At 46.8% G+C, this 27,525-nt stretch overlaps 1 protein-coding gene across 6 annotated transcripts in view; it reads left to right on the forward strand.

Annotated features, from left to right (window-relative positions):
- Window positions 1–27,525, forward strand: part of MGLL (monoglyceride lipase) — a 250,014-nt gene that overhangs the window by 111,008 nt on the left and 111,481 nt on the right. Inside the window, exons 1-2 of one of the 6 annotated variants that reach the window (XM_030307545.1) lie at window positions 8,186–8,206; window positions 20,371–20,515. In XM_030307545.1, coding sequence (XP_030163405.1) covers window positions 8,201–8,206; window positions 20,371–20,515 — 151 coding nt within the window. In that variant the 5' untranslated portion in view covers window positions 8,186–8,200. Of the gene's footprint in view, window positions 1–8,185; window positions 8,207–18,991; window positions 19,081–19,755; window positions 19,892–20,370; window positions 20,516–27,525 lie in introns of those variants that run through there. The other 5 variants (XM_030307546.1, XM_030307543.1, XM_030307542.1 and 2 more) reach the window with 5 other exon arrangements.

Consider the following 27,525-nt stretch of genomic DNA (forward strand, 5'->3'; position numbering starts at 1 on the left):
CCCCTTAAGCTCTAGCTCTCCCTCTGGACTTCTGGGTTGGGGAGGTCAGTGTGGGATGGCCACCTCCACTTCCCGCTGTAGAGCAAGTTCTGACCCATCCTCAGGGAGGCAGCCAAGTTATTATGCTCATCACTCTCAGAAAGCAATTTAAGACATTAGGGGTCACGCTCCCCCTACCCCATGTGAGGACATCTAGGGTTCCTATTACAGCAGGTGTGGGGCTGCTGGCTACATGAAAACAGTGTTTGTAATCCCTCAAGAAAACATGCTAAGTGTTACTACTGCCTGTAGTAGCTTCACGCGCCTGGTGGACCCCTTCCTATCGAGGCCACCGTCTATTTTTCCATGGCACTGTGCTACCTCATTGCAGTTCCATTTGGGGATGGTGCCCATGCTCCCTATAGTTCTGGTTTAATTTATTTCTTAGAAAAAATGTAAATATTTTTAAATCTATTCTTAGAGAGAGAAAGAGAGCGAGCGTGGGTGGGGAAGGGGTGGAGAGAGACTCCCAAGCAGGCTCCTCCCTGTCAGCATAGAGCCCAGCGGGGAGCTCAGTCTCACAAATCATGAGATCATGACCTGAAATCAAGAGTCAGACGCTCAACCCACTGAGCCACCAGGGTGCCCCTGGCTCAATTTCTGAACGAACATAGGAGAGTATTAACTTAGAGGTAGAACCACATGTTATTTCCAACCTCTTTGAAATTGGTCTTTTTGTGCTTTGGGTGCTAGAATTTAAAGGATTTTGTCTCTTCCAGCATTTTGTTCCCCTTTGTCACATGCCCAGGTCCTCTGTCTCTTCTGGTGTTTCCTGAGTACAGATGGGCAGTAGCCTCGATGCTGGTTGGTATACCTCTATCTGAATTCAGCTTCAAATTTGTGTGGTTCTTGTGTTGACACATATCACACATATATACTGAGGCAGGAAAGATCTAAGAGCTTTTGAAGGGCCAGAAGGGTTCCCTGCTGGGATAGCAACAGTTCAAATATTATATTAGTCCCAGCAAGTAACGCCAGCTGCTGTAACAGACAAAACCCAAATCTCAGGGACCTCAGGCAATAGGTTATTACTTCTCCTTTGCTCTACGGCTCAATGCAAGTTATTGGTGGTGGGGGTTTCTCCTCTCCACGCAGTAACTCAGGAGCCTAGGCTCTTTCCATTGCATGGCTCCACACCATCTTTTAGTATCCTTCACTTTTTACCTAGCGGGCAGACAGGGAAAGGGAGAGAGGTTTTATGGAACAGACCTGGCCATGGTGGGGATCATTTACCTCCACATTTCATCGGCCAGGAGATCCCAAAGCTACAAGGGTGTGTGGGAAGCGTAGTCTAGTAGTGTGCCCACGAGTGCTGGCAATCTTCACCACAAATATGGCTTGAATACATTGTGTACATCACGGCATTGTCCCAGCTGTGCAGGTAGATGAGTTGGAGGTGGCTTGAAAGCCATAGGATGTATTTGTTCTTAGGGGAACACTCTGCCCTAAGTTAATTCGCTGGGGAGTTGAAATCCCAGCAGGTGACAATCGGGAGGGACCTGAGAAGCCCTTAATACCAGTGGTTTTCCCATAGCTGTGTGGTTTCCTTTTTTCATGTCTGGATCCCTGATCCCTTTGGAATTTGCTCTTGAGTAAGGTGTGAACTGTGTTACCTTTTCCCAAACAGCTAACTAAGTTGTCCAGGGCTGTTTGCTAAAAAGCCCCAGCGATTTGAGAGGCCACCTTTATCAGATGCCAGATTCCTTCCTCTATGTGGCTGGGTCTATTTTTGGACTTTCTGTTCTTTCCCACTGGTCTGCTGGTCTTTTTATGTGCCAGTACCACACGATCTAAAAAGGTATGCTTTAACATCTGGTAAGACATTCTTGCCTCTCAGACATTCAATGCTAGTCTTGCATTTTTTAAATGAAGAGCTTTAGTATCTATTGTCTAACTCCACAAAGAAGCTGGTTGCTATTTTTGTTGGGAGTGTTTAAACTTCATAAATTAATTTAAGGAAAACTGGCATCTTTATGATGCTGTCATCCTATCCAGGAACAAGGAATGTCTTTTCACTTGTTCACATTTTGCCCTGTCTTTCTTTCTTTTTTTTTTTTTTTTTTCAACGTTTATTTATTTTTGGGACAGAGAGAGACAGAGCATGAACGGGGGAGGGGCAGAGAGAGAGGGAGACACAGAATCGGAAGCAGGCTCCAGGCTCTGGGCCATCATCAGCCCAGAGCCCGACGCGGGGCTCGAACCCACGGACCGCGAGATCGTGACCTGGCTGAAGTCGGACGCTTAACCGACTGCGCCACCCAGGCGCCCCTGCCCTGTCTTTCAAAGGTGATACGAGTTTTGCATATTTTTTAAGTATATTCCTAAATATTTTACCCTCCTCATTGTTATTGTAAAGGGAATTTTCTCTTCCTTAATATTCTCTGATTATTTTATGTATATAAATATAGATACATATGTATATGTATTTAAAGGCTACTGATTTCTATATGCTAATTTTATTTCCTGCTATCTAATGGATTTTTTTTTTTAACATCAGTAGTTTGCAACCTGCAAGGTTCCTGAGAGCCACCTAAGGAATATTTTGAGGGGCACCTGGGTGGCTCGGTCGGTTGAATATCTGACTTCAGCTTCAGATCATGATCTCATGGGTTCGTGGTTTCGAGCCCCGCATCGTAGCTAAGAGCCTGGAGCCTGCTTTGGTTTCTGTGTCTCCCTCTCTCTCTGCCCCTTCCCCCCCCCACTCATACTCTGTTTCTCTCTCTCTCTCTCTCTCTCTCAAAATGAATAAACATTAAAAAAATTTAAATATCTAAGGAACATTTTCCAATAGAGATGCCGAGACTCCCTCCCCCACCCAAGGTTGCGGAGGATGTCAGGGAAGGAGGAGAGCTTTGGTGGCACTCTGTTTCTCCATTCAAAACCCATTGATTAAGACCCAGAATGTGAGCGGCTCAGGTCATGAGTCAGAGTGGGGCTGGGCCAAGCACCACCCTGTGTGCGAATGCATTTCCCCCCTGAGACCAAGGGAAGGACCAGAGCCTCGGACCAGAGGAAGCAGGGCATGAACTCTCAAACTGCAGAGACACACATCCGAAAAAGGTGCAGCAGCCTAGGGGAGCAGACCTCGAGGCTGAGCAGAGCCAAGCACCAGGCCCAGGAGGCCGGCACTCCGACTCCTGGGGAGAAGTGAGAACCTCAGAGTGAGCCCCAAAGGGGACGAGGACAGTGACTGTAGACACTTGTCGTTACTTGTTTATAGATTGACGTGTTTAGTTTTGAACTTGAGGTGCACGGGCCTGAGCCAATCATCCCCTTATTTCACACTACTTTATCACGGTTGGTTCTTTCTTCTTTTATGTTATGTACATTTTTCTTCTTCTTATTTTATTGTTTGCCATTTAGTTATTACTTTTTAGTACTGTTTTTCACTTATCATTCTCTGTATCTCCCAGTTCTCCTTCCAAGCAAATATAGCCCTTCTTTTCCGTTTATAGTTCATGTTTTAAAAATATGTTTTCTGTGGGGTGTCTGTGTTTTCAAACACATATCAGCGGAAGCGTGTTCTAGATTTCGTTGTTGTTCACTTTGTTCCCCAAGTGCTCCGTGTAACATCCATCCTATCACTTTGGGTGTGTCTGACCATTGCTTGGAACTCTGCGTGACTTTCCGAGGTATGTCCGTGGCCACAGCGGTGGCCACTCCACATACCTGGACAGCCCTTCACAAAGGATCGTGCTTCCCCCTCTGGACCTGTGTGAGAACTGGAATGTGAGAGGCTGGCCATGGGGGGCATGTGCTTCCCTGAGAGTGTCAGTCCACTCCCACCCAGCCAGGCAGAAGCTTTCCCCCAGCTCCGTCCTATCCCTGCCACCACATCCCGTGGCTCGGCTTTTACTTGATGCCAGGCTAATGAAGTGCTGATGTTATCAAACTGTGCAATTCTCGGACGACTGATGATTTGGAGCATCTCTTCGATGTGCTTGTTAGCTTTTTGAGATTCTGTTTCTAGAAATTCCGTTCCTATTCTTTGCCCATTTATTAAAAATGAGGGCAGTTCGGTTTTTCTTGTTGACTTGCAAGAGTTCCATGTAACTTTTATAAATGAATCCCTAATTTGTCTTGGCAAATATTTTCGCCTTTTCTTTGTTTTCCCCTATTTGTCCTAGGATTCCCTGGCTGGAAGAAAATCCTGAATTTTGATGTAATCAAATCCGTTTATACTTTGTGTTTTTAAAATGTAATTGAAAGCATCCCTTCCTTCACCTGGGTAGCAAAGATATTCTCCTCCATTTTCTTCTATTCATTTTTAAAGTCTATCTCACTTTTGAGATACTCACTTTATAGACTACCTATAGTCTATGTGACGGTAGGTAGAGATCCAGCATTATTTTGCCAATACCATTTACTAACCCCTCTCCCATCAATGGCTCCTACTCTTTTATGAAAAGAAGCTAGTGATTCAACTACATTCATATCTGGGTTGAAAATATTATAATTAATTATATACACATCTCTAAATTTTAGTCATTCATTCTGTCCTTTTGGGTCCTCTTAATCCCTTTGTTTTAATAGTTTGAAGCCCCTGTAGGTGTTGAGAGCTAACACTTGGGGCCTGGTAGACTAGGGTTGCCAGATTTGGTAAATAAAAGCACAGGATGCTTAGTTACACTTGAATTTAGAAGAAACAATGAATAGCTTTTTAGTGTAACTATGTGTCAAATATTGCATGGGATGTACTAATCCTGAAAATCACTGCTGACCTGAAATTTAGATGGAACTGGCTTTCTGCATCTTAATCGAATGACTCTCTGATATATATAACCCACAGGGACGTGCCTTGACTGAGTCTTCCTGCCCTCCCTCACCCCTCTGCCATTGTCCCCACTAGTCACAAGGACACTGGTTGCACCCTATTTCTGGCTGACATGGCTCGGTTCCTGACCCGAGTCCTTCTAAACAACCTATCCTTAAATGAACATCTCAGTGTTTCACCTAAGGGTTTGACTAGACTAACCCTTCTCAAAAGTGAACATGCTTATGAACCACCTAGGAATCTTGTTAAAATGCAGACTGTGGTTTGTGGGTCTGGAATTCCCTATTTCTAACAGGCTCCTAGGGCACGTCAGTGCTGCTGGTCCGCAGACCATCCTCCGGTAGTAAGGAACTAAGGGGTTCCTGTGCACGTCCCTAGGGGGCCTGGTTGGTAAACCATCGGGACTTCAGGAACCAGAGCAAAGCCCAAGTTGGCCTACTCATGTTCCTTTCCTCCGTGCCAAAGCCTGGAATAGGACAAGAGCCCATGTTTGAGAGAAGACAGGTCACACGCTTGGAACTGTCCTGGACTCTTCACACATCCTCCTCTGGCTGTTGAAGATGAACGTTGCCATCACATGCGTGTGAGCCATTGGTTGATCCTTTGTGGTCCGTCCGCACACACACCTCCCTTGGGGTGCTTACCTCCTCCGCTGTGATTGTAGCTTCCTTGTCCCTCTTGCTCATTAGACTGCAAGTCACCCGAGGGGCGAGATGGCGGCTCTAGCTCCGTACCCCAGCATCCAGTGCAGTGTCTGGCATGTAGCAGCTGCTTAGGAAATCTGAGTTCAATGAAGGAGAGAAAGAACAAGTGAACACTGACTTCCACTGTCAAGGCTGTCCTTAAAACCATTTTTTGATTCACTTTTAAGGGCTCCCTGTTGTTTTGCTGTGGCTGTTCCCTAAGGGAGGAAGGAGTCCTGGGAAGTTTCCCTCTCTCCATTGTCTGTTTTCCTGTTTCCCCGCTGTCAGCTACACCATACCACTCACCCACCCCACTCTTGGGGACTTCAATAGGCCAACTTCTCCGCTTGACAGAATTCCTGTTTCCCAGTCTTCCAGCCGCTGGGCCTTCTCCATGCCGATCTGAAGAGACTCCTTAGTTCTCAGTCTCTTCAGCTCTTTTCCTTCTCCCCAGACACCTCAACAGCATACCCTGCACTTCCCGCTCCCCATGTCTCCAACATTCCTTCCACTTGCCAGTTCCCAGGGGCTCTGAAAGGGTAAGTCAACAAGTCAAGTTGTATCTGCTGAGGTTCTTTGATGGCAAGCAACAGAAATCAAATCTGGCCGATGCAAGGCCAAGGGGACTTTATCAGAGGTCTGTTGGGCTGCTCATAGAACACACTAGAGACTAGAAGACCAGGCTTAGAAACAACAAATGAGGACCAGGACGTGCAGCAGGTATACCCAATTACCTTGCCTTGCCCAGAAAGCCCGAGAATGAGTGCGCTCTGCCTGGGCCTCCCGTCTAACATCACTCTGCTCAAGATCTAGTCAGGGACAGTGCAGTGGCTTCCGTGGGCCCTGGTTGGCAAGAGTGATGGGGGCACCTCGACTGACAGTTGCCCCAAGAATTCACAATAGTGGTGGAGGCTTCCTTTAAAGGAAATATAGCTGTTGGTAGAAAGTAGTAAATAATGCCTGGTGGGCAACAAACGAACAAATGAGCGAGAAATCTGACACAGGTGTGTGGCAGGGTGTGGGTGAGAGACCCCAAGGTATTCCTGGTTTCCGGCTGCTTTTCATAGTAGGAACACTAAGAACCTGTTAGGAATGAAAGGAGATGATGTAAATAGTTCCAGGAGATGCAAAAGGTGGGGCCCGGGACTCTTTTTCTAATTCAGATCTGGTCACCAACGTGCTGTACAACCTTGGGCAAGTCCCCTTACCTCTCTGGTCTTAGCTGCTTTACCTATAAAATGATGGCTTTAGATGCCATGCTATCTAGGACATCTTCCAGCAGTAAAATCCTACCCAAGGCTTGCCAATTTTCCTTGACGTACACTGAAATGTAGATTTAATATTGTAGAAGGTAACATGATTTCGAAGGCAGATTCTCAGTGTATGGTATTTACAAAGGCAACTTGGAGAGTTGAGGCTATATTCTACTGCTATTACTACTAATATAGCTCATACATTAAGCATTTACTATATGCCAAGCATTGTTCTTTTTTTTTAATGTTTATTTACTTTGAGACAGCACACGTGGGAGGGGCAGAGAGAGAGAGACAGAAAGAGGGAGAGAGAGAATCCCAAGCAGGCTCTGCACAGAGCCCAACATGGGGCTCTATTCCACAAACTGTGAGATCATCAAGATTCTGCGCTTAGCTTAGCTGCTTGACTGACTGAGCCACCCAGGCACCCCTGCCGAGCACTGTCCTAAGTACTTTAATGTGTTCATTTATTTCATCCTTACAATTCTGTGAAGCAGCTTCTATTATTACGTCCATTTTACTGAGAAGGAAATGGAAGCACAGCCAGGCTAAGTAACTTGCCCAAGGTCACACAGGTTTTAAGTCCAAGACCTGAGTCAGACCCTGAGGTCTGTGCCTTTAACAGGCATGCCAAGTGGCCTGTTTGACCAAAACCAGCCAATTAAAAACAGCCCAGGAGAAAAAGTGCTATTGTTTAGAAAAACTGTGCGGTAGAAAAACTGTGCGGTGTGGTGTGTTCGGTGTGGTGTGTTCCTTCCCTGCCCTGACCTGCCTAGATTATCTGGAAATATCTATACATATGTAACAGTTTCTGCAGAGCTACTCAACCCATCCCTGGACTTTCCCTGCCTAATCATAACCACTACCTCATTTGCCTTCAAAGACTAAAACTTAGCATTAGCTTAGTCGCATCTATTTCAAAAGAAGTCAGGATTTTTAAAAATTTTTTTATTTTTTTATTTTGCGAAAAACAAAGGAAAATACACACATGTGACCTGCTGCTGTTACTTGCTAGCAGGGGTCCATTTTATTTGCGCTTCTAATGACCCCAAAGGAATATTTTTCAGCATGTATAACTTTTAACTGGTCCATTAACCAGATTAGTCAGTGCAGGAATTTCTCCTTTACCGCTGAGTGCAGATCTCGTTATAGTGATTGGGCCAGATTACTAATTGCTGGCTTTCCGGACTTGCCAAATGCATTTAAAGAAGGTGGTGGGTGGGTGGGAACCAGTATTTTCATCTCGGTAGGTTTGATTGTGCTTAATGGCCTTTCCCAGTAGGGCTGGTGCTGGTGCTTAAATACATAGCAAAAATAGCCATCCGCAGAATGTTTCTGAGAGCTGGAAAAGACCCCTGGAGACCATCTGGGCCAATCCTATCCTGACCCACAGAAAGCTGAGGACCAGAAGTGCAGTGGCAGACTGGTGTGGAAGGAGCTGGAACCCAGAAATGCAGGTTAGAGACGGAGCAGGAGAGTGGGAGGGGCCAGGCCCACACCCTGCTCTCCTACCAGCATTTCACCCTGAGTCCCCAATCTCAGTTGTGGCTACCACTGACATTCTGACTTTGCATTATCTTTGTCCCACGTGCTCTGTAATTTACTTAATATCTTTCTTTAAATCAAGAACCATGTTTTAAACTCCATTTATTTTTATTTTTGTTTTAAGTTTATGTATGTTGGGGGAGACAGAGTGTGAGTGGGGGAGGGGCAGAGAGAGAGAGAGAGAGAGAGAGAGAGAGAGAGGAAGAGAGAGAATCTCAAGCAGGCTCCACGCTGTCAGCATAGACCCCAGCTGGAGGCTTGAACTCACTGTTCTTGAACCGTGAGATTGTGATCTGAGCCAAAATCAAGATTTGGCTGCTTAACCGACTGAGCCACCCAGGCGCCTCAAACTCCATTTATTTTTAAAAGGTTTCATTAGGGGCGCCTGGGTGGCTCAGTCAGCTAAGCATCTGACTTCGGCTCAGGTTATGATCTCACAGTTGCTGGGTTTGAGCCCCGCACGGGACTCTGTGCCGACAGCTTAGAGCCTGGAGCCTGCTTCCCACTCTGTGTCTCCCTCTCTCTTTGCCCCTCCCCCACTTGTGTTCTGTTTCTGTCTCAAAAATAAATAAACATAAAAGGTTTCTCTAAATAGAAAATGAACACTTGCCACACATTTAAGGTAACCCAATAGATAAAATGAATTATAACAAAGCCAAGTGGTTAAAAAGGGAGATGCACAAACGGAATGTTACAGACACAGGAAAACCTAATGAAGACTGCTTGTTACTCATCATCAGAAAGATGAGAGCAAAGAGGGACTCTCACCCTGAAGCTGTTATTTAATACCCTGCATGTTGAACACCTGCATGCATTTTCCCCATTAGCCTGGGTCCACACGCCAGCCTGCAGCAAAGGACCAAATACAGGACGTGGGCGGATCAGGTCGAGTCTGGCTCTGCCACTTGGGCAGTTTCTCGAGCTGCCAAATTCCGCGTTAGAGCCCTCTCGCGGGGTTGCTGTGACGTCGGTGGCAGTGTTGGCAAGGCACCTATTCAATTACCTCCCTATTTTGGGTCCGATTAGTGCAACTTCTGTGGGAACCACACTAAAAGGATGAAAAATTCCCTGTTTTGTTTTTCCTGCATGATTCTTTTTTAACTTTTTTTAATGTTTAATTTTGAGAGAGACAGAGTGAGAGTGGGGGAGGGGCAGAGAGAGGATGACACAGAATCCAAAGTAGGCTCCAGGCTCTGAGCCGTCAGCACAGAGCCCAATGTGGGGCTCGAACCCACAAACTGTGACATCATGACCTGAGCTGAAATCAAGAGTCAGATGCTTAAAACGTTGAAAAAAAAAAAAAAAAAAAAAAAAAAAAAAGAGTCAGATGCTTAAATGACTGAGCCACCCAGGTGCCTTTCCTAACCATGGGCATCACTGGCCCTAAATCTCTAAACCTAAATAGGAAGAATTTATGTAGAAGGAGCTTAACATTTTGTGGGGAAAGTAGGGAAAGGGGCCAAGGCAGAAATGATTTTGGGGGAAATTTTTACAACCATTTCAATAAGAGCAACAGAATCAACACACATTTTCCCAGCAATATTAAGAATACTTATTGACCTCTCTGTTATAGCATTGGGTACGTGACTTTGTTGGTTCTGTCCTTTTTTTGTAGGGATTGTGTATGGTACAAAGTGTTTCTTTTTTCCTTTCTTTTTGTACTGGAAAAACCCAGTAGTCCTCCTGAGTAGGGAAAAACCCAGTTCTTCTCTCCAGGAGTGTCTCCTTTCACACAGAACACTTCCCTTCTGACACTCCTGGTCACCAGACAGGTGGGGTTTTCCCCGCATGAAACAATTCTGTGACACCAGCTGAGTCACAGAATCTAACTCCATTCTGACACTGTCTACCTAGAGGCAGTGCAAACTTGCACAAAGTCACAATGCAAAAGGACATTTACTGGGGTCACTGAAGCAACAGATCTCCTCCCTCCCCCGAAGAAATGGTTCTCAAGCCCTGTCCTTAACACCCACTCAACAGTTTGGTCCCGCCTCTTCAAGAAGCCCAGCACGATGGAGCCACCAGAAATGCAGTGACTCCCTTCTGATACCCCAGTGTCTTAGTTTCTCTCTCACAGGTATTTCTGGCATGTTCCACGCTCCTTAGACCTCCGAGCATTTCCAGTAAGCCACGCAATAACCTGCAGAGGTGTTTGCCTCTGGGGACAGAAACAAGGGTGCAGGAGTGGGAAGGAGACTCATAATTCACTGTTAACTCTGGTTCTCATTGGAACTTCTCACTGGAACTTTTCTTTTTTTTTTTTTTTTCTTTAATGTTTCTTTATTATTGAAAGACAAAGAGAGTCAGAGCATGAGCAGGGAAGGGGCAGAGGGAGAGGGAGACACAGAATCTGAAGCAGGCTCCAGGCTCCAGCTGTCAGCACAGAGCCCGGCATGGGTCTCAAACTCACAAATCACGAGATTGTGACCTGAGCCGAAGTCAGACGCTTAACCGACTGAGCCGCCCAGGCGCCCCTCATCAGAACTTTTCAAACATGCATATGTTCCCTTAACTTAATAATGGTGACACTACGTGGCACCCTGCCCTCCTATGCCAGACATTCATGCTAAGCAATTAACCTGTCCTATCCCAGGCAGTTGCATGAGCTAGATAGGATTCTTTTTTTTAATATGAAATTTATTGTCAGATTGGTTTCCATACAACACCCAGTGCTCATCCCAACAGGTGCCCTCCTCAATAGGATTCTTAATGATCCTCCTTTTACAGAGGCATAAAGAATGTAAACCATGGGTGGGTGACTTAGTCGGTTAAGCATCTGACTTTGGCTCAGGTCATGATCTTGCGGTTCTTGGGTTCAAGCCCTGCATCGGGCTGTGTGCTGACGACTCAGAACCTGGAGCCTGCTTCAGATTCTGTGTCTCCCTCTCTCTCTGCCCCTCCCCTGCTCATGCTCGCTCTCTCTCTCTCTCTCAAAAATCAATAAACATTAAAAAAATTTTTTTAAATTAAGAATTTTAATTCCAAGATAGTTAACCTACAGTATTATATTGGTTTCAAGTCAAGTGTACCATATAGTGATTCAACACTTTCATACATCACCCAGTGCTCCTCACAAGTGCCCTCCTTAATCCCCATCACCTGTTTAACCCATCTCCTGACCCCTCTTCCCTCCGGTAACCATCACTTTCTTCTTTGTAGTTAAGAGTCTGTTTCTTGGTTTGCCTCTCTCTCTTTCTCCCCTTTCCTCATTTGTTTTGTTTCTTAAATTCTACATATGAGTGAAATTGTATGGGTATTTGTCTTTCTCTTACTGACTTACTTCACTTAGCATTATACTCTCTAGCTCCATCCATGCCATTGCAAATGGCAAGATTTCATTCTTTTTCATGGCTGAGTAATGTATACGTATATCATATGTATATATCACATCTTCTTTATCCATTCATCAGTTGATGGATACTTGGGCTGCTTCCATATCTTGGCTATTGTAAATAATGCTGCTATAAACAGAGGGGTGAGTGTATTCTTCTGAATTAGTGTTTTTGTATTCTTCGGGTAAACATCCAGTAGTGTGATTACAGGATCTATTTTTAACTTTTTTAAAAAATCATTTTTAGAGAGAGCGGAGGGGGTGGGCAGAGGAAGAGAGAGAAAGAGAGAGAATCTTAATAGGCTATACACTCAGCACAAGCCCAAGACAGGGCTCAATCCCATGACCATGGGACCAAGGGACCATGACCTGAGCCAAAATCAAGAGTCCGAAGCTCAACTAACTGAACCATTCAGGCCTCCATAGTGTTTTCCACAGTGATTGCCTTGGTTTGAATTTCCACCAATAATGCCCAAAAGTTCCTTTTCCTCTACATCCTTGCCAGCACTTGCTGTTTCTTTGTGCTTTTGATTTTAGCCACTCTGACAGATATGAGGTGATATCTCATTGTCATTTTGATTTGCATTTCCCTGATGGTGAGTGATATTGAGCATCTTCTCATGTGTCTGTTGGCCACCTGGATGTCCTCTTTGGAGAAATGTCTGTTTATGTCTTTTGCCCATTTTAATCAGATTATTTGCTTTGGGGGCTGTCGAGTTGTGTAAGTTCCTTACATATTGGCTACTAACCCTTTATCAGTTATGTCATTTGCAGATATCTCCTCCCATCCCATAGGTTGTCTTTTAGTTTTGTTAATTATTTCCTGCACTGTGCAGAAGCTTTTTATTGTGATGTAGCCCCAATAGTTTATTTTTACTTTTATTTCCCTTGCCTCGGGAGACCTATCTGGAAAAATGTTGGTATGGTTGATGTCAGAGAAATTACTACTTGTGCTCTCTTCAAGGATTTTTATGGTTTCAGGTCTCACATTTAGGTACTTAAATCCATTTTGACTTTACTTTTGTATATGATGTAAGAAAGTGGTACAGTTTCATTCTTTTGCATGTAGCTGCCTGGCTTTCCCAACACCATTTGTTGAAGAGACTGTCTGTTCCTCACTGCATATTCTTGCCTTTTTTTTTTGAAGATTAATTGACCATAAAATTGTAGGTTTGTTTCTGAGCTATATTGAATAAAAGAGGGGAGAGTGGGCATCCCTGTCTTATTCCTGACCCTAGAGGGAAAGCTCTCAGCTTTTCATAACTGAGTATGATGTTAGTTGTGTGGTTTGTTTCTGAGCTCTCTATCCTGTTCTATTGATATATGTGTCTACTGTTGTGACAGTACCATACTGTTTTGATTACTACAGCTTTGTAGTATAACTTGACATCTGGAATTGTGAGGCCTCCAGCTTTCTCTTTTTCAAGATTGTTTTGGCTCTTTGGGGTCTTTTGTGATTCCATGCAAATTTTAGGATTATTTGTTCTAGTTTCATGAAAAATGCTGTTGATATTTTGATAGGGATTGCATTAAATCTGTAGATTGCTTTGAGTAGTATACACATTTTAATGATATTTGTTCTTCCAATCCATGAGCATGGGATATCTTTCCATTTCTCTGTGTCATCTTCAATTTCTTTTGTTAATGTTTTATACTTTTCAGACACAGGTCTTTCACCTTCTTAGTTAAGTTTGTTCCTAGGTATTTTATTATTTTGGGTACAATTGTAAATGAGATTGCTTTCTTAAGTTCTCTTTCTGTTGCTTCATTATTAGTGTATAGAAATACGATGGATTTCTGGGCATTGATTTTGTATCCCATGACCTTAAATTCTAATAGTTTTTGGGCAAAGTTTTTAGGTTTTTTTAATACATAGTATCATGTCATCTGCAAATAGTGAAAGTTTTACTTCTTCCTTGCCAATTTCGATACCTTTTATTCCTTTTTCTTGTCTCATTGCTGTGGCTAGGACTTCCAGTACTATGTTGAATAAAAGTGGTGAGAGTAGACATCCCTGTCTTCTTCCTGACCTTAGAGGGAAAGCTCTCAGTTTTTCATAATGGAGTATGATGTTAGTTGTGGGTTTTTCATGTATGTATGGCCTCTATTATGTTGAGGTATGTTCCCTCTAAACCTATTTGTCAAAGGTTTTTATCATGAATGTATGTTGTACTTTGTCAAATGCTTTTTCTGTATTGATTAAAGTCATCATACGGTTTTTAATCCTTTCTTTTATTAATGTGGTGTATCACGTTGATTGATTTGTGAATATTGAACCACCATTACATCCCAGGAATAAATCCCAGATCGTGGTGAATGATTTTTTTTTCATGTATTGTTGGATTCAGTTTGCTAATATTCTGTTGAGGAGTTTTACATCTATGTTCATCAGAGTTATTGGCCTATAGTTCTCTTTTTTGTAATGTCTTTATCTAGTTTTAGTTGCACGGTAATGCTGGCCTCATAGAATGAATTTGGAGAGTTAGCTTTTCTTTAGGTGGGCTCAGCAGTAGGGCTGGCAGACGGGCAGATGCATGTGTCACCCAAAGAGGACAGGTTCCATCCAACCACGCTGCTGACCACTGCCAGGCACAAATGTGGCCCCGTGTTGACAGGCTTTTTGCCTTTCAGAGGAAACCCAGGGACCAGCACTATCATGTGAAATGTCCTGGTTTTTAAAAGCTGGCCACTAATTCAAATATTTTGAAAGCTCAGCATTGGCCAAGCTCAAACTCCCGCAGACTAAATGCAGTGCGTGGGATGCCAAGTCATACCTTCACCTGCTTATTCTCCGGAGGTGAGTGTACTGTATTCCACAGATGCAGGGATCGTTTCTAGGCCAACTCCCACATCTCTGGCCTGACCTTTGTCTTCACTTCTAGACCTACAAATCCAGCCTCCCCTACAGGCACCTCATGCTCAACACATCCAACACTCTGGCCCCTTGTGCCCGCATCTCTCTGCTCTTCAAGAGAAGCTGGGAATCTGGATTTGCGTGTGACATTACCAATTTTAAAAATTCACATTAAAATTTTTGTTCAGATGAAAAAGTACTTTTTCTTGGGCCACACGCTGCCACTCTTGATTTAGCGCAAGCTGGCTGCCCACCAGGCCCTGTGCTGAGTGCGGCACAGACACGATCTGAACTGACTGTGGCCAAGGCCCGGAGTGGGTATTCGTATCACCCTGTTTCAGGTGGGGAGGCAGTCTCAGCGAGGCAAAGTCAGTCACCAGAAGTCACACAGCTAGTCCGTGGAGCATATTTCAGAGTTTACGTATTTTTGCTCAAGTTCATTTTCCTTTAAGTTTGTACAAAGTCTCACATCTTTCGTTATTCACTCTAATTACCATCTCCACTCCCAAGCTCCACTTCTCTCCATCCAGGAGTGATTTGTAGTTGAAATATACCACCACCCACATTCCTAGGATTGCAAAAAAGCAGAAGTTAATTCACACATACCAACATTTCTAATAAGAGACACTCCTGGCTTTCTTAACGTCTCCTAGTTTGCTCTTACTGCCTTCCTCCCCACAGATATTTCCAGCATGTTCCACTCAGCTCAAACCTCAGAGCATCTCTGGAAGGCCACACAAGACACTAGTGGGAGCAGAAAGATGCTGCTTTTACTTGAATTGCTGGCCTGCTTTTTCATCCCAGGCAGTAGGGGCATATCCTGCCAACTGGCACTTTTCTGGGAGGTGACTGTCTCTAGAGCAGTCCAGTCTAGAGAGACTGGGTTCTGAGGTCTTTCTGGGCGCGTGGGTTGGTAGGAATTGCTGAAATATATAGCCAGATACAGGACATCTGCATCTGCAATGGCACAGGAGGTGTGTTTTTTCCTATTCCTCCAGGTAAATCCCACTAAAAACCCTGGACATCATATGTAAACCGAACTGAAAGAGGCTCTGAAAGGGGAGAAAATAGGCAGACCAACTAGAGACCTCAGGAGCCAAGGAATGACATGGTGGCAAGTTCCTGAGTTTTTGGTTTGTCTCAGATATTCCAGTCTTGCAGCTAGAGAAGCCAGCAACCCAAAAATGCCAAAGGCACAGACCAAATGATACTTAACCAAAGCCTGCCCTTTCCAGCCCAAGGACCAGGAGAGAGAAAACTAAATAAGCCATAAAAGTTTCAGACGTTGGCCTTTCTACACTAGTCAGACAACACAGAAGAAAAAAGTGGCCCACACCCACACCCACACCCACACCCACCAAGACTGAGTGGGCAACCTGTGTGTTTAGCTCCACCTGGGAGTAATGAGGCCACATGGCCACCTGCCTGTCCCCTGGCCCACAGCAGTGTCAGAGAGGATCAGCTAAGACAGAAGCTTTAAATAAGATCCAGAGTCTCACAACGTAATACAAGATCATCTGGTTTCTGTAGAAAATCACATATCTCACCAAGAACCAGAGAGATCTGAAATTGAACGAAAAAAGACAATCAATAGATGCCAACTGAAAGAACAGAGGTTTTAAAGCAGCCATGATAAAAGTGCTTCAAGGAGCAAGTACAAACATGGCTGAAACTAATGAAAACTAGAGATTCTCAGCCTAGGAAGAGAAGATCTAATCTTCATTAGAATTTCCAAATGGAAATTGTAGAACTGAAAAGTTTAATACTGGGGTCAAAAAGCTCAGAGGATGGGTTCAGAGGCAGAATGGAGAAGAAGAAAGAAGCAGTGAACTGGAAGACAGGGCACTGGAAATTACCCAGTCTGAACAACAGAGGGAACATAGACTGGAAAACAACTGAAGAGAGCCTCAGAGACCTATAGGACTATAACGAAAGATCTAATACTATATCATCTGAGTCCCAAAGGGAGAGGAGAAAAGATGGTGAGGAGGAAAAGGCTAAAATAAAAATACATATATTGACAACACTAGATGCTGACAAGGTCGCTGAGAACCTAGACCTCTCACATCAGGAATGTGAAATGGTATCGCCACTCTAGAACACTTTTGGGCGGGCTCTTAAACAACATGTAATTTCCTTATAGCCCAGCAATTGCCCTTCTGGGAATTTATCCCAGAGAAATGAGGACTCGTGTTCACACAAAAAGTTCTACAGGAGTGCCAAAAGCATTTTTATTTGTGACAGCCCCAAGCTGGTAATGACCCAGAAGTCCCTCAACAAACTGTGTGGTACGTCCACACCACAGAATGCTACACACACCTCCTGGAGATGCTGAATGAAAAGGTGAATCCTCAAAGGTCATATACTGTGTGACTTTATAGAACACTCTTGAAATGAGAAAATTTTATAAATGGAGAACTAATTAATGCTTGGCAGGGGTTATGAAGGGAATGGGGGTGGGAAGGAAGTAGATGTGGCTACAGAAGGGCAACACAAGGGATCTTTGTGGTGATGGAATGTTCTGCATCTAGACTGTATCAATGTCAATATCCTGGTTGTGGTATCATCCTACAGTTTTGTAAGATTGGGGGAAACTGGGTAAAGGGTACACAGAATTTCTCTGGATTATTTGTTAACAACTGCATGCAGATCTACCTGTATCTCAAAATAAAAAGTTTAATTGAAAAAAAAAAGCCAGGTACAGAACAGCACAGTCTCAATGTCTTAACTCATGGTTTCCCAACCTGCTGACCACACACCATGCTCTCATCTATGTCGGTAACCAAGGACGCAGAGCTTCCAATTCTCTACCACCATTTCTACTGAGGCTCTGCTGACAACTTCAGCAAAATCTGTCCTCAAGCCTTTCACATTGTCTATTTAAAATGTTGGAATATTGGAGCTGGAAAACACTGAAACCACAGCTGTGTACAAGGTGCGCTTTGGCCCCCCCCCCCCCCCCGCCATAGCATCCATTAGATCCCCAGCTGCCGCCCTGCCCCCACCTTGAACAAATTACCATCCAAGTAAATACAGTGTATTTAGCATGGCCAGCTTGAAAGCCAGCCCCCAGCTCCCTGCCCCAATTGCTGCCTCGCATGGATATTGTAAAGCTGCATTTAGCTACCTTTCTCTGTCCCAGGCCTGGTTGGTGAACTGCTTGAGGCCAGAGGGCTGGCTGAGCTTGGCAGCACTTACAGCCCATAGCTTCTCAAAGGCTATTGTTTTACTTCTTAAGTTAGATCACAGGCTCTAAGCAGCCTGGGCCTCCTGCACACAGACAATGTGACATTGAGACACCAGCTTCTGGAGTACAGCAGTTCTTTTCCACATTGCAATGGGATAAAGTTATTTATGAAAGAAGAAAAGGTGAAAAGGCCACCTGAAGTCAGTGTGAGCTGGGGACCTTGGTCACACTCCTTGGGGACACAGGTATGGTTGCACCCAGGCTACAGGTGAGGAGATTAAGGCTCACAGGACAAATGGAGGAGCTGCTGCAGGTGGTCTGGACCCTAAATCCAACACTGGTTCCTGCATCCCCACAATCTACATTGCTAGTTGTCCTGGATAGTGTTCAGACCTTCCCCTGGCCTGTGTAGATCCACCCGAGATTTCGTTTGGGGGCCGGTCTCCTAGAACGTAGGGACGGTTGCTGGGTATAGGGGTAGAGGGAGAAGGCCTACACTAGTCTGCCTTTACCCTACCTCCTGGGGGTTTGTGCACCCCCAACCCACTTTCTATGTGGGTGTCTGATCATGTGCATCTCTGTGCGGGTGTGAATGTGTCTGTATATGAGTGTCTGCCCATATGTGCATGTCATGTGTGTATACTTGATGTCTATGTGTGTCTCTGCGTGTGTGTGTCTGTTTCTTTCTGTGTGTGTCTATGTGAGTTTGTGTCTCTGTGGATGTCATGTGTCTGCCTTTGTGTACCGAGTATCTGTATGTGTGTGGTATATTTTTTGTGTGTCTGTACGTGTCCATGCGTGTGTATCTGTGGGGAAGTCTATGTGCATGCCTGCATGTGTGGCGTGTGTCCTTGTGCACATGTAGTGTCTACATGTATCCGCATGTGTCCCTGTGTCTGCACGTGTACTATCTGTGTGTGGGTCTGTGCACGCATGCGGTCCGTGTGCATTTGCAGATTGTGTGGTGTCCGTGTGTGTCCCTATGCGGGTCTGTGTGCGCGAGGTGTGTTGCGCGTGGGTGTGGCGAGCCCTCCCGTGCTGACACTCGGGAGAGCCCGGCTGGGTTCCAGGCCTCGTGACGGCCCCCGGGCGGCCACCCCGGGGCGCGGCCTCCCCCGAGGCTGGGAGGGGAGGAGCGCGTGGCCGGGTCCGCGGGCTGCGCCCCCGCTCCTCCCCGCGGGCCGGGCACACGTGGGCCCCGGGCGCCGCCTCCCCGCACCGCCCGCCGGTCCCGCGCGTCCCCACCCACCTCGGGCCGCCCCCGCCGCCGAGCGGGCCCGGGGATAAAGTGGCAGCGCAGACGCCGCGCCCTGTCGCCGCGGAGCCGGCGGCGCGCAGCTCGGCCCGGCTCTGGCCCGCCGCAGACGAGGACCCGCGGCGCTCGGGGAACGCGACAGCGGCGCTCGTGGCCCCGGTAACTGCCTCCCGGCCCCCGCCCCAGCCTGCGAGTGCAGTCCCCACCGGTGGGGAGCAGCCTTGGGGGTCCCCGGCATGCTCGGCGTGGGCTCCCGCGCCCCTGGTGCGCGCGCGTCTGTGCACGAGTGTGTGCGCGCGTGTCTGTGTGTGCGCGTGTGTGCGCGCGCCCTCCCCTGCTCCCTCGCACCAGCCCCCAAATCAACTTGTCCCCGTCAACTCCATTTTCCCGGTCCCCTCCGGCCCCGTGCACACGCCCGGCGAAGTCTCCCGGTTTTTCCCGTGGCTTTTCCAGTGACAGCTGCGGGGCTCCGTTCCCTGCGCTGTCGGAGACAGGCAGGAAGCAAAGTTTGTCGGGAGCCTCGGGGGTGACTTTGCCTCGGGGACCCGCATTTGTGCGTGTGCGAGGTGCCTCGGTGTGAGCGGAGCTGGTTTCCCAGTTTCCGGGGCAGGGGGTGCCGGGCTCGCGAGCCCCTCTCCTCTCCGAACCCCTCCATGGATTTGTGTACGAAAAGTGATGACCTGAACTAGTAGTGGGGCGTCGCGCGCGCCTGTTCCCCGCCCCTGGGGACGGAGGGGGAGCCCCGGAGAGCTTCCAGTGCGAGCTGGAAGCAGGCTCCCGGGCTCAGCACCCCGAAAGCCCTCAAGACTGGCTCTGGGGGCAGGGCGCGGGGTGGGGGACAGGGGCTGGGGAACTGCTTGAATGCCGCCCTGTGACCGCCGAGATGAGGGAACAGCCCTTATTTGCCTGGCTCTGATTCTCCATGCTGTCGTGGTTGTGGAATGCAAAAGCCAGGACATGATGGAAACAGGTTTGTCATGGAATCTTTGGAATTTCAGACACAGGAGGCATTAATTGGAGTTATCATCCACCTCATTATTGTGCCCCTTTGAAACTTCCTTGGGGATTTTAAGATAGCTGGGTCTTCTTGCAGCTGCGTCTTTATACCCACAGAGCTGAGTATAATTTCCACTTGATTACAGCTAAAATAGTCTTTAAGATGAAGTTTCCTGAAATGATTTAAAATAAACACAGATGGGAAGGGGGGGGGGAAAGCTGTAATGAGGCACTTAAAAAATAAAGTGAGCATTTTCTTAAGAACAAATGGGATTTTTCAGTCTTGGAGAGACTGCAAGAAATATGTTTTTGGTTTTTTTTTAAGTCTTTGAAATGGAGGGGGTCCTTTTAAACTGCTTAAAATGTTTCTGACACCGAACGAGGCTTTGCTCCCCATCTCTGTGTGGTTTTGCCGTATTTCTGACTTCGGAATATGTCTTCTTTTCTTTCAAGGACTTGGAGATCCTTTCAGAATGCCGGAGGAAAGTTCTCCCAGGCAGACCCCACAGAGCGTTCCATACCAGGACCTGCCTCACCTGGTCAATGCCGATGGACAGTACCTCTTCTGCAGGTACTGGAAACCTACGGGCACACCCAAGTAAGTCCCCCCCTCCCCCCCTGCCGAATGCTGCTCCAGACGCACTTGGCTCCATTCACGCTGGCCTCTGCCCTTCTTCCTGTAGCATACCCTTCGGGACTGCTTTCTTCATGACCTACTTCACATACGTTTTAACGTCAGGCACAGCAGCGCCCACAAAGATGAGATTTAGACTTTGTCATTTTTTTTTTTTTTTAAATTAAGAAGCAGGAGTTCTATTTTCATTATAACAACCAGGATACGGATTCTACCGTATGGCAGTTTTCAAAAATTCCACATGACTTTATTTTTTGTACTGGACTTGATTTCCTGTTGCAAGGGCATTCCTTTGAAATCAACGCTGACAACTCCAGAAAGCCACCTAAGCAGATAAGAACATCAAAACTGTATATATAATAACCTTTGTTCTGTCTTCCTGTTTGATTATGAGCTTTAGAGGTGTCCTACGTGTATAACTAGGGAGAAAGGGGTCTGGGTATTTCCTTCTGATTTCTTGCCAGCTCAATTACTTTGTACATTTTCCATCAAGGATTTGTCTTGCTGTTAGAAAAGGCGTTGGGACTATACACCATAAGACAGCTGGTCGCCTGCTGCTCCCCTTCTCTTGTACGAAACAGGGAAAGCCCTGCTTGTTTATGTTATTCGGGGAACGGAATTATTGGTGGTAACCATTTGGCCTAGTGACGAGTGAGCGTCTCCTGTTCCATGGATGTTTTACCTGTCTCCCAGGCCTCTTGTCTCCCAGGGCACACGGTGTGATGTAGATTATAGCTCTCTTTGTGTCTCAGTAATCACCCAACCCTAGCACAGCTATAGCATTTCTCCTGTTTTTCAACAAGGTGTATATAATCCAGGTAGCTGCACGTTAAAAACACAGAGATGTGGACTTTTAAAGACCTGGTTTAAAATCATAGCTTCAGGGCAGCTGTACAAACTGCCTATCGTAATGGGCTGTTAATAGTTCCTACCAGTTCTGGCAATATCTTTCTTAAAGATATCCTCCAGAAGAGAGCGTGTGTCTCGCATATGTGTCAGATGGAGACAGAGGAGAAGAGAGGGAAGGAGGGAGGGAGGAAGGGGGTGAGGAGAGAGAGAGGAGAGAGAGAAAGAGAGAGAGAGTTGTCAAGCATCGTCATTAATTCTCCATTCTGACTTACTCTCCACTCTGACTTATTTGGCTGTACAGTTGCGTGTTCTTGGTTTAACTTCTGAGAACTGTGTGGTATATGGGGCATTATTTGATCGATATACAAAAAGAGGACAAAGAATTGAAAGTAGGCATTTTTATTGTCCAAGTCCTAGGCTTTGGGGGCTTTCCTCGGTTGAGTGGGGAGGCTGTCCTAGTTGGAAGTCAACGAAATAAAGAGGACCTTTGGTCTCCAAAGGAGGCGGCGCAGGGCGGTGGGTGAGTGGGTTGGGAATGGCCAACCGGCTGCCCTTCCTGGGCTGTGAGTGGTTTTCAGTCTCCACGCTGACGTCACCTTGTGGGGAGGTCTCTCGGTTCCATTGCTTTTGCTCCACTTAGATGTGGCAAGCCCCCAGTAGCTTAAACTGAGCTGTCTCTGGGAAATCAGTGTCTGCACTGTGGTGGCCGCCGATGGCAATAAGAAGGTGGGGTGGGTGGTTGAGGCAGTTGGGCCCTGGGATTTGGAAGAGAACTGTGATGGGAAGGCCACCGGCCTACCTACTCTGCCTCTACCCCCTGGAGATGATTCAGGTCAATAAACACCCTTTTGGAGTTGGGGCCAATGTCAGAGGTAATGTTTAGGCGATTTCACAACCAGCCCTGACCCATCAGAAAGTCCTGGAGGCCTCCGGCAACAGAAGTTAACCCTGTGTCTGCATCTCTGTATATCAAATAGGGTGAGGGGTTCCTGGAGGAGGGATCATGGCAGCCAGAGTGGTGGGGAGCAGGGGGGTGGCCTCAGGGCAGAGGTTTATGCCAACTGAAATGGAAGCGTGTCCATGTCTGAATAACTGAGACCAGCTGCTTGGGCAGATACCAGCCACTGTGTGGGCCTGCCTTCTTGCATGCTCTGGAACGTCTCTGCTGTTGAGTTTCAACACCATTGCCCGTTGCTTTTAGGAAGGGAGAGGGGACCTCAGGTCACCCCTGGCTCCAGTCCGTCCCTTCCAGGGAGTGTCCTAAAGTCCCATTCCCAGTTCAGCTCCAGGCCTTCTCTACTCCACCGTCTGTGGGGAAAACCCAGACAACTGTCACCTTTCCCTCTGTTTTTCCACTCTGCTCCATTTAAAAAATAATCTCCCTCCCAGAGGACCTGGAGACCTCAGAAGCCACCCTGGGTGGCGTCTTTCAGAGCGGGGTCTATGTGCACCTCTATTAGCCACACTGCTTTGGGTTGGTTTTTTTGGTCAACAAGTTGCCTCCAGCTCCTTAGGCCTGCCTCAGAGCACCTGAAACTTTCTGGTCCCGAGACCAGCTCTGCAGGTGGCTCAGAGTGACACTGGGTCACAGGTGTCAGCCATAGCTGAGAAACCGGCCAAACCTGCTTATGGAATCAACTTATGTCCTTATACATGCCAGCCTCTCACGCTGGACCCTGAGAGAGAAGAAGGCATTTCTTGGGAGTGTCATTACGATGTGTGTGTCCAAACACAACGCTGTTTTTAGTACAGCAGGCCAAAGACTCCATCTTTAACTGTTTTGCACCCAAGATTTTTAAGCCTACATTTGGCAGTGTCAAGGCAAATTCGGGTTCAGCTAGTGGTGTTTACAGTGTAACAAATGTTAGACTTAAGGTATAGCAGAATTATCTTATGTTCATTGAGTATCTCCTATTAATTGAGTATCAAATATGTTCTGGGGTCTGGATTAGGCTCCCTACCTACATGATCTCATCTTAACTTGACATCAGCCTGTGAGGCCAATGTTATCGTTACCATTTCCTATTTTACACATGGGGGCACAGGCCCAGGATGACCCAGGTAGGGTAGCTGGATTCAGTTCAGATTCCTCTGGCTCCAGGTCAGTTGCTCCTCTTAATGCACCACTGTGGAAGGCAGACTTTCATCTCTGTAAGTAGCGTCTTCCTGATAAATTCTGACATTTTCCATCAGGGTTGAAGACCACTTCACCCTACGGTAAGGAGTAATAGAATAATGAATTCTCCCTGATTGTTGGCTCACAATTACTGAAAGTGGGAAATCAGTGAAAGATATGTCTCCATTCTGAAACTAGAAATCTTGCGATGCCCTGGGGGAGTGGCTGCTTGATCCAGATTCAGTATCTTGGACTTTTAAAGTACTGGTCCTTCAGCAAATTTCCAGCAATCATGTCGACAGAAAGACGGAGACTATAGCACCTTTGAATTCAGTCCACCAGGTGGTCCTCCTTAGTCCAATAAAAGATGACTTTAAATTCGCTTCTGAATGTTAGTTAGACATACTCGGAACAGTGAAGGTGTTCCTGTCCCACGTGGCGAATGGCTGGCCGGCTGGGGAGAGGCTGGGTGGTCAGAAACCGTACTCAGTCTGAGGATGTGAAGCCTTCCTTTGATTCTGTATGACAAGGAAGGCCGGGGAGCCCCCCTACAATTGTGTGGTTGTGCAGCCGAGGTCCCCACCAGACAGTTCATTCTAAACATGGGCCAGAGCATGTTGGTCTGGTGATCAGCAGGGCCACTGTGAAGTGTGTGTGTGTGTGTGTGTGTGTGTGTGTGTGTGTGTGTGTGTAATATACCCCTCGGTGCCCTTCTTCCTTCTCTAAAGCTGCTACTTCCCTCCTGTGCACTTGGTCTCTGGGCCACCCCTCACCCCCAAAGGGCTGACAGGCTTTCCTTTCTGTAGCTGCTGTTGGGATAACAGCTGGGAGATTGAGGGAGCTGTTTCAAAGTGCGGCTGTCCCCGGTCCCTCTGCTTGCAGAGTCCTGATGCCAACACCCTGCCTGGAGAACCGCTGCAATTCACAAATGACTCATTTTTGAAAGTTTCATTTAGCATTTTGTTCCAAATTTCCCTACATTTTCGGAGACGTTCCAGAACATAAGCCCTGGAGTTCCTTCCACAGACCTTGCTGGCTCTGTGTTTTCTCCCTTTCTTGCCTCCGACTTCAGGTTCAGTAACCTGGCTTTTCCCTCCAGTAACCAGGCGGCCACACCCTCACATGGATGCCACTCCTCTCCCCTCCTGGTTCCAGCAGTCTGAGCTTCCTCCAAGGCAGTCTGCAGTTGGTGTGGTTTTTAGGACTTTCCTCTGGGTGACATGGGGGTCAGGGCTGGGAGTGGGATCCTCCCCAAGTTCTCAGTCTTGGCCATTGTCAGTGGATCTAGAAGCAATAAGCCAAAGTCCTAACTCTGGCTGCTCCTTTCCTTATTCCTTATTCCCCAAAGTGGGGCTCAGCTGATACCCCCTACCTCTGCCCTGGGTCACACTGATCCCTGTGTCCTCGAAGCCTCAAAACCCTGTAGCTGAATTTTTGGGCAATGCCACCTTAGGACACTTCCTCCTAACTATGCAAATTTACCTGGAAAAGAGGTGATTTCCCGGAGCTGGGAATGTCCTCATGATGTCCTCCTCATGTCAGCCACCAGCCCTTTGGGTGTGGTACCAGTGGTTCCAGAAGCTAAGGGCTCCTCCCAGCCAACTGGATCCAGCCCATGGAGACACAGCGTCTCCATCGTCTGGCTGGACATAATTTTGACCCCCTACTGCCTTCTGGAGTTTTCTTCTCATAGGTCAGACTGGCTTTTCCTATGTTCCCCTCACCCTTTGGTTTCCTAATCAGGTTGGAAGTCACTTATTTAGTGCCTTCCTCCACGCCCCCTAGCCTATGGCATTGGTTCAGTGCTCTGAGCAACATTCCACGAGTTCTGCTTACATCTTTGGGTGTTTCTGTGCGTTCGCTGCTGACTCCTGCAGCCCTCATGGCCTTTCTGAACTCCTGCCCCCTGGGTGACGAGGTGTTGCTGCATCACTTGCCTGTGGTTGCTACATCCTCAGAGTGAACCAAATCATATCCCTTCTTTGTCCCTAAGAGGAGCCATTTTGAACTCCATTCTGTTGGTCTTTGTGGGTGTGAGAACAGGCAGGCATCCCCCCGCCCAGCCCCTTGAACATTCCCCCTGGCTGTAAGGCTCTGGGTTAGCTCTTGGGCTCTTCCGAGCCTCTGTAGCAAGACAGGCTCTGAGGGTTTATCTCCCTGCTCTTTTTGTTCAGCCACAGTCTCGCTCCCATTCACCCAACCCATGACGTCAACGGTTTTTGACATCCACATGTTCCAGGCATTGTGTTGGGCACCAGCGTGGGGAGAGACTGCTTTGTTTGATGAAGGGGTGGGGATAGATGAACATGTGGATAATTATGATGTGATGTGGCAAGCCCATAGAGATAGGACCCCTGCTAAGCCATACAGAGCCTTTGTGCAAATTAAGAAGGGAGTCCATCCATGAAGACATAGCCCCTCAGGTGTGTGGCTTGGGAGGCAGAACATGGGCTGGGTTTCAGCTCCTACTTCCCTTTTTACCCATGCCCTCGAACAGCACTCCACATGCAGGAGGGGCATGCCAGGGGAGGGGGCTGGGGCAGGAATGCATGGGCTGCATGAGAATACCAGCAGTGGTATTACTGGGGCAGAAGGCACCAGGTGGACAGTGGCAGGAACCTAAATGAAGCTAGAGAGGTAGAATGAGGCCATTCCCTGGGGGGTGAGATGGATGGGGGGGGGGTGCTGCAGGTTGAGCTACAGGCTCAAACTTGAACCTTCGGGGGGTGGGGGGGAGCCCAGTGGTTTTAAGCCAGCAAGTGCTGTAGGCAGACTTGTAACATGGACAAATGGTGGTTGGAGGTGTTTGCCACAATCCAGGGGACAGGTGAGGAGGGCTGAGATCCTGCAGAGTAGTGACAGCATGTGATAGCAGTGGAAGGACTAAAGTTGCCTGCTCCTGGTGATGATGGCAGGAGAGGTGGGGGAAGGATGGCTCCCAGGTGTCTCCCCAAGGGACAGGCACATAGGGAATATGGGGGTTCTCCTTCCCAGCAAACACCTTTATTACCTCTGCTCTCAAGATACCTGCTCTACTCTCTGACAGTGAGGACAGGTGGGACCACCTACCCTGTGGGACACCCCATTGGAGCACCCCTGGAATAAATCAGTGGGACAAATGAAGGAGAGAGAGCATGGACAAGCCAACCAAATTACCAGTAAAATATTAATGACAGGGACAAGTTCATTTTCATGAAGGTGAGAGAGGAATCATGTCTTACACTGGCGCTTTGCAATGAGGACTCGAAAATGAAGCACCTTTAATTTAATGTGTTGTTTTATGAAATTTACACCTAAGCTCCTGGAAAGCGGATATTACTCTGCATTTAGAGCAACAACACTATTTTTGATCAGATCGATCAACTTTACAGTAGCAGTTCAATTTTTTTTTTTTTTTTGCCTATTTAAAAAATTTCTAAAAGTTTTTTTCTCTTGTATGAAACTGTTGTTTCTCCTTCTGATACCTCTGCCTTTGTTATAGCATAGGAAACTGCCTTATTTTTACATAGGGATCTCTTCTGGGCGCTTTTTTTTTTTTTAAAAGACTCTTTGGATAGCAAAGATCTTTTGATGACCAGGGGAAAGGCCGGCTGCTATTCTTGCAGTTGATTTTTCCAACAGCTTCGTCAAGGGATAATTTCTTCCAGTTGCTATAAGAATGTTCTGCAGATACAAATCTGGCTTTGTTTTGCAGTGGAGTCTAAGAAAAAAATAGCCAAATAAACTGCTTCCTGAATAGCCCCCATTGTCCACCATCGTCTATTTATTGGCACCTTCTAGGTTTAGATGTTAATCCCAGATGCACTTTGTTTTTGAGTGCAAACCCGACCATCAGTGATTGTGTAAATGGAGGAAATGGTCTTCTGTGGTGCAAATTTTTACAGTTGAGATTACAGGACAACCCTTGTCCCACATTTGAGGGTCATCCGAGGTTCTTGTTGGTAGGACGTTCCTTTCATTTCACACAGCCTTGTTCATAGCGGGTGGGGGTAGGGATGCTGATGGTGGT

The sequence above is a fragment of the Lynx canadensis genome, chromosome A2 (assembly GCF_007474595.2).
Source record: "Lynx canadensis isolate LIC74 chromosome A2, mLynCan4.pri.v2, whole genome shotgun sequence".
NCBI lineage: Eukaryota > Metazoa > Chordata > Mammalia > Carnivora > Felidae > Lynx > Lynx canadensis.